General features: G+C 45.8%; 1 protein-coding gene across 1 annotated transcript; it reads left to right on the forward strand.

The window, feature by feature from the left end:
- Positions 1-7,838: 7,838 nt before the first annotated feature.
- LOC149353577 (uncharacterized) lies at positions 7,839-13,417 on the forward strand. Its single transcript, XM_089577371.1, has 5 exons — positions 7,839-8,013; positions 8,672-8,733; positions 10,576-10,680; positions 12,020-12,046; positions 13,198-13,417. Exons 1-5 carry the CDS (start codon positions 7,917-7,919, stop codon positions 13,246-13,248), a joined length of 342 nt encoding a protein of 113 aa, XP_089433497.1. The 5' UTR covers positions 7,839-7,916; the 3' UTR covers positions 13,249-13,417.
- Positions 13,418-13,740: the final 323 nt, after the last annotated feature.

Here is a 13,740-nt window from a genome sequence, read left to right on the forward strand (position 1 = left end):
CAAAAATCTGGTCTATACAAGGGGGTGCGCCTGCCTCTGCTAGGCGTACACGGGATAGCGATGCCTCCTGGAGTCCGGGCTGCTCGTTGGAATGAGAAGCAAAAGTTGCGGCGTGCTACAGAGACTGATGAAGAGCGTGAAGAACGTCTAGCCAAGCGGCGTGCTCGATATGCAACTCGGCGACAATATGCTTCGCATCTGACTAGGCTTAACCTAAGCTAAGCCTCAGCCATTTTTGAGATCGACAGCGGAGTAACGGCTATCTGCGAGGAGCCGATAACGCTACCCTAATTCTCTTACATTCAAAGCTAATAACACTTGATACGCTTTTTTAACCCAATAACCTTATGGCTCCAGCTCTGCCGAAAAACCGGCCTTCTCGTCGTCGGCGTCGGTGTTGTGAGCGAAAAATCCGCGGAAAAGCAACCTAGGTGGCCCACCTTGGTCACATGACTTTGTGGCTTCATCACAACCTGCCCGCCCGATCGTGACAAAACTGGCCACCGTGGCAGGCGGCAGTCAAGTTAATGACAGGTCGCGAGAGGTTGCTCGGGAAGAGAAATCCGGGTCTCAGAACCCTCACCGATGGCAGCACCTGCTATCGCAGGGCAGTGGCGCATCGCTTAACCGCTGCACCACAGCGCCAGGAGGGGTATGATGATTCCCAGGAATCTATGAAAATAAAGTGGGGAATGTCCAATTCCGCATATATGGACCTTAAGCCATAAACGCTCTCGCGTCATATTATTCAGCTTTTCTCAGTGACGCCTCCAGTTTTTCTCTGTACTATAAGAAGGTATACCTTGTGTTTCAGTGAACACTTTCAAAGATTCTTAATATAGGGAGCTGAAATAGAAAGAAATACTCTCAGCCATGGCAGACAAAATTTAATATAAAACAATTATAATCAGTTAGTAAATTAGCTAAAACTCGCTAATTACTTTTAAATTAACGCCACATGGTGGTTGTAACAGAAAGGAGTTCGAAAACAGAGATAACGCATTGCCATATCTGTTTTTTTTTAGCGGAAAAAAATGTCCCCTAAAGCTCCGTTGCGCGAGCAACATCGGAGCTGTTCTTTCGGACGAAGTCGAAACTGAGCGCGTAACATGAGCAGGAAGCTCGGTGCGAACACAACTACGCTAATATTAATTAACTATTCACCTAACTGTAATAATTTTTATAGTAAATTATTCATTACGTCCGCCGCAGCCCGTTTCTCCTCCCACTTCTCTCTCTCTCTCTCTCTACACATATATATATATATATATATATATATATATATATATATATATATATATATATATATATATATAGATGTACATATATATGAGAGAAGGCGACAGCCACAGAAACCAAGGAACACAGGGTATTGTTATGTATATTTATTTGGTTGTGTTGATAAATGGAGAATATTAATGAATATGCTACCGCTTAAAGATAACTGATTAGAAAAGCAGAAAAAACAACCACATGCCGCCGGTGGGAATCGAACCTACGACTTCCGAATTACGCGTGATGTTCTGCTTTCGGGGATATTTAAGTTTTACAAGTGACCTAGCCTTTGTTCATCAACGCCACACCCCCGTTCATAAGCGGCGGACACACACACACACACACACACACACACACACACACACACACACACACACACACACACACACACACACACACACACACACACACGCACGCACACACGCACGCACACGCACACGCACACACACGCGCGCACACGCACGCGCACACACACACACACACACACACACACACACACACACACACACACACACACACACACACACACACACACACATATATATATATATATATATATTAGGGGTGTGCGAATATTCGAAATTTTCGAATATAATTCGAATATTATATTTTTAGTATTCGAATTCGATTCGAAATCCAAGTATTCGTGTTGTCTCGAATATTCGACCCGACGCGAATATTCGTATCTAGCCGAATATTCAATGTGAGCACCGGCGTTCATTTCGGTCCGCAAGCCCTATTGACAGACATAACAACAAGGCGGCGCCCAGAGCAATGCGCATTCCTTCCTCCAAGGGCCATGCCGTAGCTGACTGCGCTGGTGAGCTTCTTTGTGGCTATACCTGCGAAGCTGGTATAGTCAGAGCTGTGCACGAAGTACCTCGCAATACGTGCCAGTTCAGTGCCAAGTGAGAGGGCATTTTCTGTGGCTGGAGGAGTCGTTTCAGCCAGAAGGGAACTACTTCTGCCTGACCATGTGGAGCAGCGGGTTTTCCTTCACGACAACCTTTCATGTTCATCCCAGCAACGCGCGTTCGTGCTGATGGCAAGCTAGCCTTAATCAATGCTGTGTACCAGCCATCGTCTCTGATATTTCCACTCTTCTAAGAATAATGTTCGAGACTGATACTTTTTGTACAGCCACACACACCTTTTGTGTTCATTTAATCATCGATAGTTGAACTGTGATGTTCTTCGGTGCTCAAATAAATGTTTTGTAGTGGTTAAATGCGTCTGTCCTTGATTATTCGATATTCGATTCGATATTCGGAGCCAAGTATTCGTATTCGATTCGTATTCGAAGAATTTGATATTCGCACACCCCTAATATATATATATATATATATATATATATATATATATATATATATATATATATATATATATGAGAGAAGCCAACAGCCACAGAAACCAAGGGGCACAGGGGATTTTTAATTTGTTTACTTATTTTGTGGTGTTGATCAATTTTTTTTAAATATTGCTGAATATGTTATCGCTTAAAGCTAATTGATTAGAAAAGCAGAAGAAAAAACAACCACATGCCGCCGGTGGGATCCGAACCCACGACCTCCGAATTACGCGTCCGGTGCTCTACCGCTGAGCTACGGCGACGGCTGTCAAACCTTCTGCTTTCGGGTTCGCTGAAACACCAGGTTTATTGTTCACGCATATTTCAATAAAAGAAGGTGCAAGCTTAGCCCTTTGTCTGTCTCGTGTTGTCGTACTATCTGTACACTGTTTCCTTGCCCTAAGGTTAGAAAAATGCACAACCAAACGGAGATGAGATACCTTGCCGCGCTGATGTAATTACAGGTAGAATTGAAACCACGGCGCCTCAAACGAATCCGTATTCGCCAGCGGGTCCGCAAACCCCCTTAACCGCTGGGAACGAAGAACCGAAACTGATATCCCTGTCACACGGGCACGGCTGAACTCCACGTTTGAAGGCAGCCTTTATCTCCAGGGAGATGCGCGCCGTGTCATATGGCAGTCCTTAAGGGAAGGAAGTTTAAAAAGTTTCTAGCAAAAGGAGATCCAGCATCTCCTTCGAAGGATGGAGAACTGTAGCTTACAATGTGTTTTACTTCCGAGTAAGTAAATGACGTATTTCTTCAAGAAATTTGTCTTTACTGCCGCCGCGGTGGCTCAGTGGCTATGGTGCTCGGCTGCTGACCCTAAAGACGCGGGTTCGATCCCGGCCGCGGCGGATAGAATTTCTTTGGAGGAGAAATTCTTGAGGCCCGTGTACTGTGCGATGTCAGTGCACGTTAAAGAACCCCAGGTGGTCGAAATTTCCGGAGCCCTCCACTACGGCGTCTCTCATAGCCTTAGTCGCTTTGGGACGTTAAACCCCGTAAACCAAACCAAACCAAATTTGTCTTTACTGGTAACTATATTGGTTTTTATCGCATAAAATAAGTATTTCGGCACGGTTAGTTGTGTTTAATTCTAGCGACTGCACTATACAATGATACTTAGCGCTTGGCGGCTTGCCTTGACTACGCCATTTTGTTTGTTTTGATCTGACACATGCATGCTCGCCCCTCGGACGAGTACCCGTGTAGCATTCTTCAGTGCAATGTAGCGCTATATGGAGGATGACGCATTCGCGCAACGTGCACAAACTGCGCTAGCGAAGCGTCAGAGCAGAAAATTCGCAGCACCGCAATTCATTACATAGCCTTGCACAACGCAGCACATGGTGCGCAGCAGAACGGACAAAAACACGTTGCTGAGAACGCGTTCTTTGTTTGTTGCGCATTTTTTTCATGTGACAACTGCATTCTGTGAGAAAACAGTATAAAAAAATTTCAGTTGTTTCGAACGTTATTCTTTTATGTTTGTACAGAATAATCCTCTCAGAAGCTTGTCACAGGCCGTGTGACACGGCGACAACTACTTTGAGGCGAAACTTCCTTGAGCTCCATGTCAAGGATGTTCAAGCGAGCTCCGAGTCAGCCGTGTGACCAAGCGCACCAGAGACCTAAGCACCCGGAGTACCTGGGATCGTTAGCAAGCGCTGGAAGAGAAGTGTTCAGTGATGAAGAGTTGGTTAGAATTACATCTTAAGAAAGACAGGACCCAAATTTGCGGATCGCTAGGACTGCTGCGAAAAATTGTCACCATTTAAAGAGAGTGACACCAGGACGCCGTAGCGAGAGATGTCAATGATGAGCCGGACAGAAACTGTCCACTGGTGCCCTCTCGTTGCGTTGTAAGGAATTGTTCCGAGCAACAGCATATATCGTAAGGATCATCAAGTAATCTTGTAACAAATTCATGAAAACATGTACAGGCATGATGAACTCTGCGTTGTTAAGAAACAAGGTGGCATCGAAGACAGTTTGAATAAATAAAGTATTACAACGCACTCGGGTCACATATACAACATGTCAACACATCTGATCCCGAAGCTCTTGAACTAAAATAATTTGAGGCTTATGGTGACGGTACTAATTCACGCGAGAAATGTCGCGTGTGGAGGAAGAAACTTCATATATGTAAAGGCGAGTCGCAAAATTCAAAATATGTTTTAACTCTTGAAGGACGAAACCTAGAAATCAAGAATCAACTCCACCCTTCCACACACAATGTAGAATTGGCAACGAAGTTCTGCAATTTCCAGGCAGAGACCTAGTATTTCTCGTTCCAAAAAAAAGACTGCGCTTCATAAGCAGGCACTACGGTGTGTAAAACGCTTAGCTGAAGACGCGACGGATTTGCATGTGGCAAATCATTTGCGGTCAGTACCTCTCTCCTCTGAAGGTTTATTGTCGAATTTACGCAGCCCGCTCCACTGAAACAAGGTCGATATGCGTACACCAATAAGAGATATCGTCACACAGATCATCATCATCATCATCACCATCAGCCTGGCTACGCCCACAGAAGGGCAAAGGCATGTCCCTTGTTTCGCCAATTAACCCTGTTCTTTGACAGTTACGGCCACCGTATCCTCGCAAACTTCTTAATCTCACCCGCCCACCTAACTTTCTACCGCCCCCTGCTACGCTTGATTTCTCTTGGAATCCACTCCGTTACCCTGAAGGACCAGCAGTTATCTGGCCTTCACATTACATGCCCTGCCCAAGCCCATTTCTTCCTCTTGATTTCGACATTACCCCGTGTTTGTTTCCTCACCCACTCCGCCCGCTTCCGATTTCTTAACGTTACACCTATTATTTTTCTCTCCATAGCTCACTGCGTTGTCCTTAACTTAAGCTGAACCTTATTTTTTAGCCTTCACGTTTCTGCCCCATAGGTGAGTACCGGTAAGATACAGCTGTTGTATACTTTTCTCTTGAGAGATATTGGTAAACTGCCATTCATGATTTGAGAGAACCTGCCATATGCGCTCCACCCCACTCTTATTTTTCTAGTTATTTCCCTCTCATGATCCGGATTAGCGGCCACTACCTGCCCTAAGTAGGTATATTTCCTTACCACTTCCAGCACCTCGCTAACAATTGTGAACTTCTGTTCCCTTGCGAGACTGTTCATCATTACTTTGGTCTTCTGCATGTTAATTTTAAGACCTACCGTTCTGCATTGCCTGTCTAACTCAGTCATGCTTTGCAGCTCATGTGAGTGACTTAGCAAGGAAAAGTCATCAGCGAATTGCATATTACTTACGTATTCTTCATTAACTCTGATCCCCAACTGTCCCCAATCCAGGCCTGGGAACACCTCCTGTAAACAGGCGGTGAATAGCATTGGCGAGATCATGTCTCCCTGTGAGAGATATGTGATGCAAAGTAACTTGGGAAACGCAATACTTTCACCATTCCAAATATCTGATGTTCGACGCTACCTTATGCACTTTAGAGACGTCTAGAGTAATAAACACAACTATTCAGTGCCGAATGTCCTGGATGCGGCTTGACTTGAAGCCGATTTAGGTAGCACTGGACAAATATTTTTCCCTTATGAAGGTGGCTATGCAGCGCTGTGTAGCACCATTTAAATGAACTTCGTATGAGTCGAGGTTATAAGAAAATGGGAACAATATTTTCTAAAACGCAATTGTCGCTTTGTTTTATTCAGCAACAGAATTTGCCTTTGATTGCCACTTCGTGGGTACCCCATGGTTTTAGCCCAAGCCAGCCATCATGGAGATCCTCGAACATGATTTTAATCATACCAGAGTAATTCGATGACCCTACTATAAAAGTGCGTAGGTGTGTCGACACTGAAAAAGAGCAATGTAGAGTACACAAGACGAAGCGCCATTTTGTACCTCGCTGTCTTTTCTTGTGTTGCCGTGCCGAAACGCACTTATACCATTATATAATTTGTTCACTTCCTTCCGAATAAGTACTTACAAGTCAACTGCATTTCTGACAGGACTGCGTTTCAATTATCGTTCTTTTTTCTACTTAAGGTTCAATGCCACCATGGCCTGTCCCCAGTAGTATAATTTGCCCGTTTAATCTCCCACTACTTGTAAACGGTACTACCTCTTTAAAAGCAATAAAGTAATTTCGATCAGTTTTTCCCCTTTCCACTTCAACTTTTTAAAGCTGTATACTAGAGATCGTTATGTAATTTCACTTTAGAATCCCCTCTCTTGAAGCCCGTATTCGACGTGAGTTAAAATAAGCAAGCTTTCGCTCACTCCTAAAAATCTCTTTACTCCAAACAATTGTAACAAGTGTGATTATTGCCTCTAAACTGCAAAAAATCATCCTGCTTTTCCAGTTCTAGCAGCAGTCATCACGAGGGCGCCAGATCATGTTAAGATACCTGTTGACGGTACTTAAAGTTCAGCTGTCGTGATCCGGCGCACGTAATTTTTAAGACGGCACTAGAAGTTAGCAACGTAAGGGTCACCGAATCGGCAGCATGTGGAGTGCACGTTTTGACAATGAGATGTTCTCGTATTGTGCGTGTTGTGCGTTCAGAGACAACTAGAAAGGGATTTGATCATTTTTCTCTTTATATCCCCAGGCACGTCCGTTTTCTTTGCAATTTCTCAGATTAATTAGTCTAAAATACATAAAGAAAAACAATGGAGGGGGAATTTCGTGCTTTCGATGTAATGGCACGGTGTGACAGAATGTTATTTCTTCGGTTCTGCCTTTCATTTCTTGTACGCGCGGAGGTCGCATTAAAGAAAAAACCCGAAGCTCATGAGGATCGTAGTCCTTCTTGTAATGCAGGTGCACAATAATGGCGCATGCAAGCAGGCAGTTCTCCCGTTTATTGGCTCATGGCACGGTCAATATGCACAGCGCCGGGTTGAAAACAGCTCTGCAAACAAGATTGGCCACGGCAGATTCGTTAAACATGCAGCCTTGTTCCTAGGGTGAGAGCTGAGGAAAAGTGAGAAAGAAAGATAAAAAAAAAATAAAGAGCTGTGACTGGGAAGAACTTTGATCGTTACGCACAGAAATTTTGCCGTCTGCTGCATAGGTAACAAGACGGTGAGACAAATGGTCACACGCTTTACAACACGCACGGGGCTGATGGCGCCAGCGAATAGCTATGTCAATAATGCCTCTGCATTGGAACCGCTCTTGAAAACACGACACCGCGGGTGCGGAGATGAATGAGAAAGCAGCAGATCGAAGGCTTATAGCCCGCGTAGTCGCTAGGCCGTGGCACACTCGGATCTTGCTGACGAGAAAGGACAAGACCAGGACATGGCCCTCTGGAGCGCTGGGCTCCTTCTCGCGGCACAAGTGGCTCTGCTGCTTTCGTCCGACGGTGCCTTAGCACAGCTGAAGGGCAACATCTGCGGTACGTGTGCGGGGTGGGTAGTGCAGATTTTGAGACGTCGAGAGCGAAATGCTGTGTGAGTGATTCCGATGCTGTACCATGGCGTCTGATGCCAGAGCGGCCGGCGCAGTAAGTGCATGCTAGACATGACGGTAAAGGTTCCTTACCTAGAAGGGCACTTAGATTAGTCCACGTTGAAACTGCAGCATTCTGCATGCTTTACGGTGTAACGTGCTGCGTTGCACAATATATTTTGGCACGCAGGCTCTCCTGCCTGCGGACAGCAAAGCCTGCGTGTTGTGCGTAGTCAGGTACATATACATGCATGCAGCTTCACATCTTGGTGTATTTTGTTTGCATTTAAAACATCTTCTTTGCCGAAAAAGGTCAGCGTAGTGACTTTCAAGGCACTTTCTACAAACGCAAAAATAATTGCTTAAGGTTGTATCAAACTAAGGCGCACTGTTGTGCAACATGCTGACTATTGCAAACTCCACAGAGCGGAATATAAAGGCCGTTGAAGTCGGCAAACATTATTGATGAAATTCCCATGAAAAGAATTTATCGAAGATGCCTCTAGAAGGAAGTTTTGTGCTATCAGAGCGCCAGGCTACACAACGTGCATGTTCTCGAGCGAACTATATACTCTGCATGCTCCTTTCAATCCTCCCATGCGCAGATATGGATGAAGCCAAGATGACGGAAGTTCTGGACTGTATCTTGTCCAAGTCGCCCAAGGGGGTAAGTCATGTGCCCAACTGCAAGGGATTTCTGCCCGTAGTATTCGTTTAGGAATGAATAGGTTTGATAAAGATTGACAATTTCGATCAAATGCCGCACTACTTTGAGCATCTACAGTAGGAGAAAAAAGACTACAGGACACGCGATGAGGAAACTAGAAGCACATGCGCCTTTTTTCAGATATCTCCTTATCTAACTCACGTCCACATGTTTAGTCTCTAGCCATCTACTAAAAACAGTGTTATTGGCTTTGGGTGCCGCTCTCGAGTCGTGGAGACTTTTGTCCCCGACAGCACATCAGTACGTGAGTAGCAACATTCACAGCCGTGCAAGAGTTATTTGCATTCAGTATACAAAGGCACCTCGTTATTTCGTCGACTTATGAGTAAAAATCTACGGAGCGCCAAACAATCGCGCTTACTGTCGAAAACCAGCCGCTTCCAGCGCCATGCATGATGCTATGTATAGCCAAATCGCTTACATGCGTTCTGAGAATGCTGGAGTTATGAAACAGATTCTGATCGCTATATATTAGACGCACAACTTATTATACTCCGGTAAGTCCGTAAATCAATATGTATCCGGTCAATACGTGTAATAGGTATCAATAGGTGTCAATAGGTGTCAATAGGTGTCAATAGGTGTAATCCGGTCGCAGCTGTCATTTTCTCTGTGTCGAGCGACAGCTGTTCGAAAGCTCCGATTGAACGTTCATTTTTGCTGCTTCAAATTAAGGCTGCTTCAGCCGTACGTGTTACCTTTTGTTTCCCGCTTATAGTTGCCCAATTTAAGGGCGCTAAATTCAGTTCCTAAAACGACCAGATGGGGCGCTGTCGAGCATACTTTGAACGATGGTCTCTCTTTTCTGGGCTTGTAGTGCTCGGCGCTTCCGATTAAAGGTTTTAATGTATTTCATACGTCGTTGACACTGGGACAGGTACAGTAGACAGGTACATCGGGCTAGTCGACGCTTCGTTACTAAAGAAGGTAAAGTAAAAGAAAAAGTCGCAGTACATTGTCTGCTGTGCAGGACGAACGCTACAGCAGATAAGTATTTACTATAGAGGAGTTGGGTTAAAAAAAAAAAAGAGACAACATGCGATGTAATTCACGAAGGGATATCATTTTTTTTTTGTTGACACTTCGTCCGTGGGTGGGGTAACATTCACCTCCGACGACACATTATTAACAACGCCGTCGATTTACCCCGCTGCGGATACAGGAAGTGTGGCTGATAGGCCATAGCTGAAGTATGACAGATACTGGCTTTTGGCACAAAGTTGCGGACCGTTTTCAAGGCAGCCACAAGCAACATGAATTAAGCCCATCTGGACAGCAAATGAAAACTGAAAATTGCTGAGAGCTTCGCACGCATCTTACATAAACAGCCCACACCCCATACAGCCCCCGGTGCCTATTAGTGCACCCACTTTGCCGATGGTGCTAGCGAACCACATTACCATAGATGGTGCATCCATCAAAGTGCTGCGAGTTATTCGACGTACCTATACCTCTGCCCTCGGACCCACCCGCTATGGACGAGATCTACGCACAGAATTTTGCGGACAAAAGTCCACATAAAAAATGCACCAATGAAACCACCTTCCCCACTCCCTCTCGTGGGCCTTTTCTCTCACTTTTCGTGAAACAGCATTGTCCGCCGAGGCGCGTCTTTTAACCACCTTCCTAATCAGGGTTTAAGCTTCCTTTTTAAAACCTTTTCCCCAGCCTACATCGCCTTCCGTCCCGTATTGCACACAGGTGTAGGACAGCAAGGTCATTTTGCGAGCTTGCGTTTACCAAAGAGCCCACTGGATGCATGCGTATGCGCCGGTGTTGCAGACGCTCGACTTGTGGGAGAGCACCAAGGCCATGTTCGGTGGCAAGCCGCCGGCCCAAGCAGTCACGGCGCTGTGCAGCTCCTCCCCGGCGGCGGGCGAGACCTTGGTGAGCACTGCTGTTTGCCTGCATCAGCGCGAAAAGAGAAGTCGCTGTAATGTGGAACTGCCTACAGAAGGAGTTGCTGCGCTTCTCTTCCACATATCATCTGATCACTCTTCCTTTCGCTTACTGCTCTGCTCTGTGGAATCACTTAAAACAGCGATTATTTCATGAAAACAGTCTGTATGCAAAAATTTCAATCTCCCCGAAAATAGGCTTGCTCATGCTGGTTGGGCAAATTTTCAACGTCTAAAGAAGGGCACAGACTCAGCTCGCGTCTGGTCCCAGCGCTACTTCCGTGTTTTGACGTCGAAAATTCACCAACTATTGCTAGAAAGCGTATTGCTAGGGATTTTATGCTGCGGGGATCGAAATTTTGCTAACTTGCATGCGTCGCCATTGTCATCACGAGGCCCTGCTTTGAGCCTCACTTGCAGTGCTTTCATGATGCGTCCTACTGACAGTTCGACGACTCTTGTCCATGCAAACATTTCCTATACTATACGAACGCGATGTCTGGTGGCCCAAACACGGCCATGGTACATAAATCAATGGCACTCTCCATATGCCGCATTTTAATTTGAAAACTTGCGCCAAATGTCAGATAATTACTAATAAAATTGATAGTAACGATAACTGATGATGGCGAAAGAAGAGGCGCAGCTGTCTCACCCATGCTGAACAAAGGGAACCTGCCGTGAGCGAAGAATGGAAGAAGGGGGCAAAAGGAAGGCGAGAGAGAGTCGTCGTCGTAGAGGGCTCCAGATTAATTTCGACCCCCTAAGATTCTGGCATATGCACGGACATCGCACAGCACCTAGGCGTTTTTGCACTTCGCCTCTATAAAAATTCTGCCTCCTCTTCTAAGATTCGATCTTGCGACCTTTCGATCCCGCGATGGGTAAAAACATAACGAAAAAAAGCGAATTCTAGCATTATATAGTACACATCGAGTGGAAGTCCGGGGAAAATCGCCTCCTGAAGGGTGGAGCTCAGTTAGAACGCAGGGGGAAAATTGGTACTAAGTAAATATATTAAGCCTTCTTTGAGAAGCAGGATTGTCCACTTGGTCCTCCAAGTTGTTTGTCCACCAGTACGTTGTCGCTCCCCACCGAAGAAACACTCGTCTGCTCCATGAGCCCACCCTGATCACCTTCTACTTTTCTCGTCACAGCACTGTTAGCAGAAAATGCCGTATGATAGGTTGTTATTACTTTATTTGTGTTTCCCCATTGTTGGTACAAAGTGAGTGGATGTCCCGCACATGGGGTCATTAGAAAGAACAGTATGCGTATAATCCTATATACGTCTATATACGTTCAAGATCTTTTGTCACCTTTTTCAGATTTCAGAGTTTACAAACCAGCAAACGGTAAGCACCCAGCTTTCACGTTCTCAATTCGTCCTCTGCACGCCGGCTGCCGCTACTCAGCGCTTAAGCTCTTTTCATCATTCAGTGCATTGCAATGACAATGCGTATGGCAAGAGAGAGGACGAAGAGTGCTAGGGTTAATGCCACCGACTTAGACGAAATGCCTAGGCAGCAGTTCCTATTGCCTTGCAACTTTACGTACACTGTCGCTAAAAACAAATGGAAGCGACTGTGAGGCATCCTTATTGATTTGCAGAGAGTGTGACTTGTCGACCATAATATACACGAGCGTATGTTAAATGCACACTGTGGGCAATTTCATCCAATTATTGTTCTCGATAAAAATCGATTCTGTGGCTCTTTCTGGGTGTGTTGAGTAAAAGACGCATTTATTGTAGAGAAAATTGCATTTAAAATTTTCCCGCCACTCGATTCAAACTCGTGACGTCAGGATCGAAAAGGACTCCGTTATCACAATTTTTAAGTGAGTGGCGGTGTAACCTAGCCTCTGAGCCTATAGCCTAGCGTCGTAAGACAACGAAGTAGCCATAGACACACCATGCATGCGCTCCGCAATCCCTTAAACATCATTCATTCTGCTTCAGGACCTGCGGACATGGACAAATACGCTTTACAGACGTTAGGATTGAGTCTGAGCAGTTATAGAGCGATGTTAATTAAATGAGGAGGCAAGTTTCCACCAAGCTCTACAGAGTTACACAACTTGGGATTTCGTGCTGGATCGAGATGCGAAGAAGAATTTGGTAATTTCAAAAATTGCGTTGCTTCAGTGAAAGGTTTTGAGCTGTTAGCGGCGGACGTGAGCTCAGGGGAAGGGCGCTGCCCACAGCAACCATTTCGCCAAATCAGGACTGGGTGTGAACGTCCTAGCGCAACACACACTCGCGCAACTTTGCGAGTATACGCAAAAAAGTTGCACGCACTGTTCGGAACTTTCTTCGCTGCATGTGGCATTCTGTTCTCAGTTATAGCCTCGGATAAACATTCGGGCAACAGTGTTTGGCACCGCCCTTGTCTGCTGCGTTTGTGATCCGTCCTCTGCCCCAATCGCGTAAGCGCAAGCGCTTTCCTCCGAAGCCATGTATTCTAATTTTTTGCACGCGTACATGTTTTTTTTTTCTTTTTTTCAGAAAGCGGACAAGCCTAAATTCAAAAAGGCGCTCAAGGACTGCAGCTCATGAAGAGAAGCGGAGCTCGTTAGCAAGGTCGACTAAATGCGCATTGCACCTGCTTGACATGTGCACAAGACAGCTGCGCAAGCAGCTGCTGTCAAGCTGTAGTTTGTTATGAGGGCTTAGCTTCATATCGTTTTTTTTTGCCCGCTTCGTTGAATAAAATGTGTCGAATTGAGAGGGGTGGCGCTTTGACTTACGGGGAAGGGGAGGGAGGGAGAGAGGGAGGGAGGAGGCGATAACTCGGAAGGAGAGGGAGAAATGGGAGAACACAGCACGGTGTAAGAGCCCCGGTTCCCCGGCGAAAACCAAGGGACAACTGGGGTCTAGTACACTACCTGCCGTCAGTCGGACTGAATCGACGCCCGCTTCTAGCGGATATGCACGCCCTCCTTCGTGCCGCCCTCATGAGCTTGAACGCCCCTCGCCAAGTGTCCAGCCGTTGGTTCAAAAATTCCGTTCAGGCCAGGACAAAGGTGACAGCGGCTGACGCAAAGTTTC

This window comes from Amblyomma mixtum, chromosome 3 (assembly GCF_055824585.1).
Source record: "Amblyomma mixtum isolate Tamu chromosome 3, ASM5582458v1, whole genome shotgun sequence".
Lineage (NCBI taxonomy): Eukaryota > Metazoa > Arthropoda > Arachnida > Ixodida > Ixodidae > Amblyomma > Amblyomma mixtum.

Coding starts and splice junctions, on each gene's coding strand:
- LOC149353577 (XM_089577371.1), top strand. CDS start 7,917: ATGGCCCTCTGGAGCGCTGGGCTCCTTCTCGCGGCACAAGTGGCTCTG. Junction 10,681..12,019: donor CGGCGGCGGGCGAGACCTTG/GTGAGCACTGCT, acceptor CACCTTTTTCAG/ATTTCAGAGTTTACAAACCA. Junction 12,047..13,197: donor AGTTTACAAACCAGCAAACG/GTAAGCACCCAG, acceptor TCTTTTTTTCAG/AAAGCGGACAAGCCTAAATT.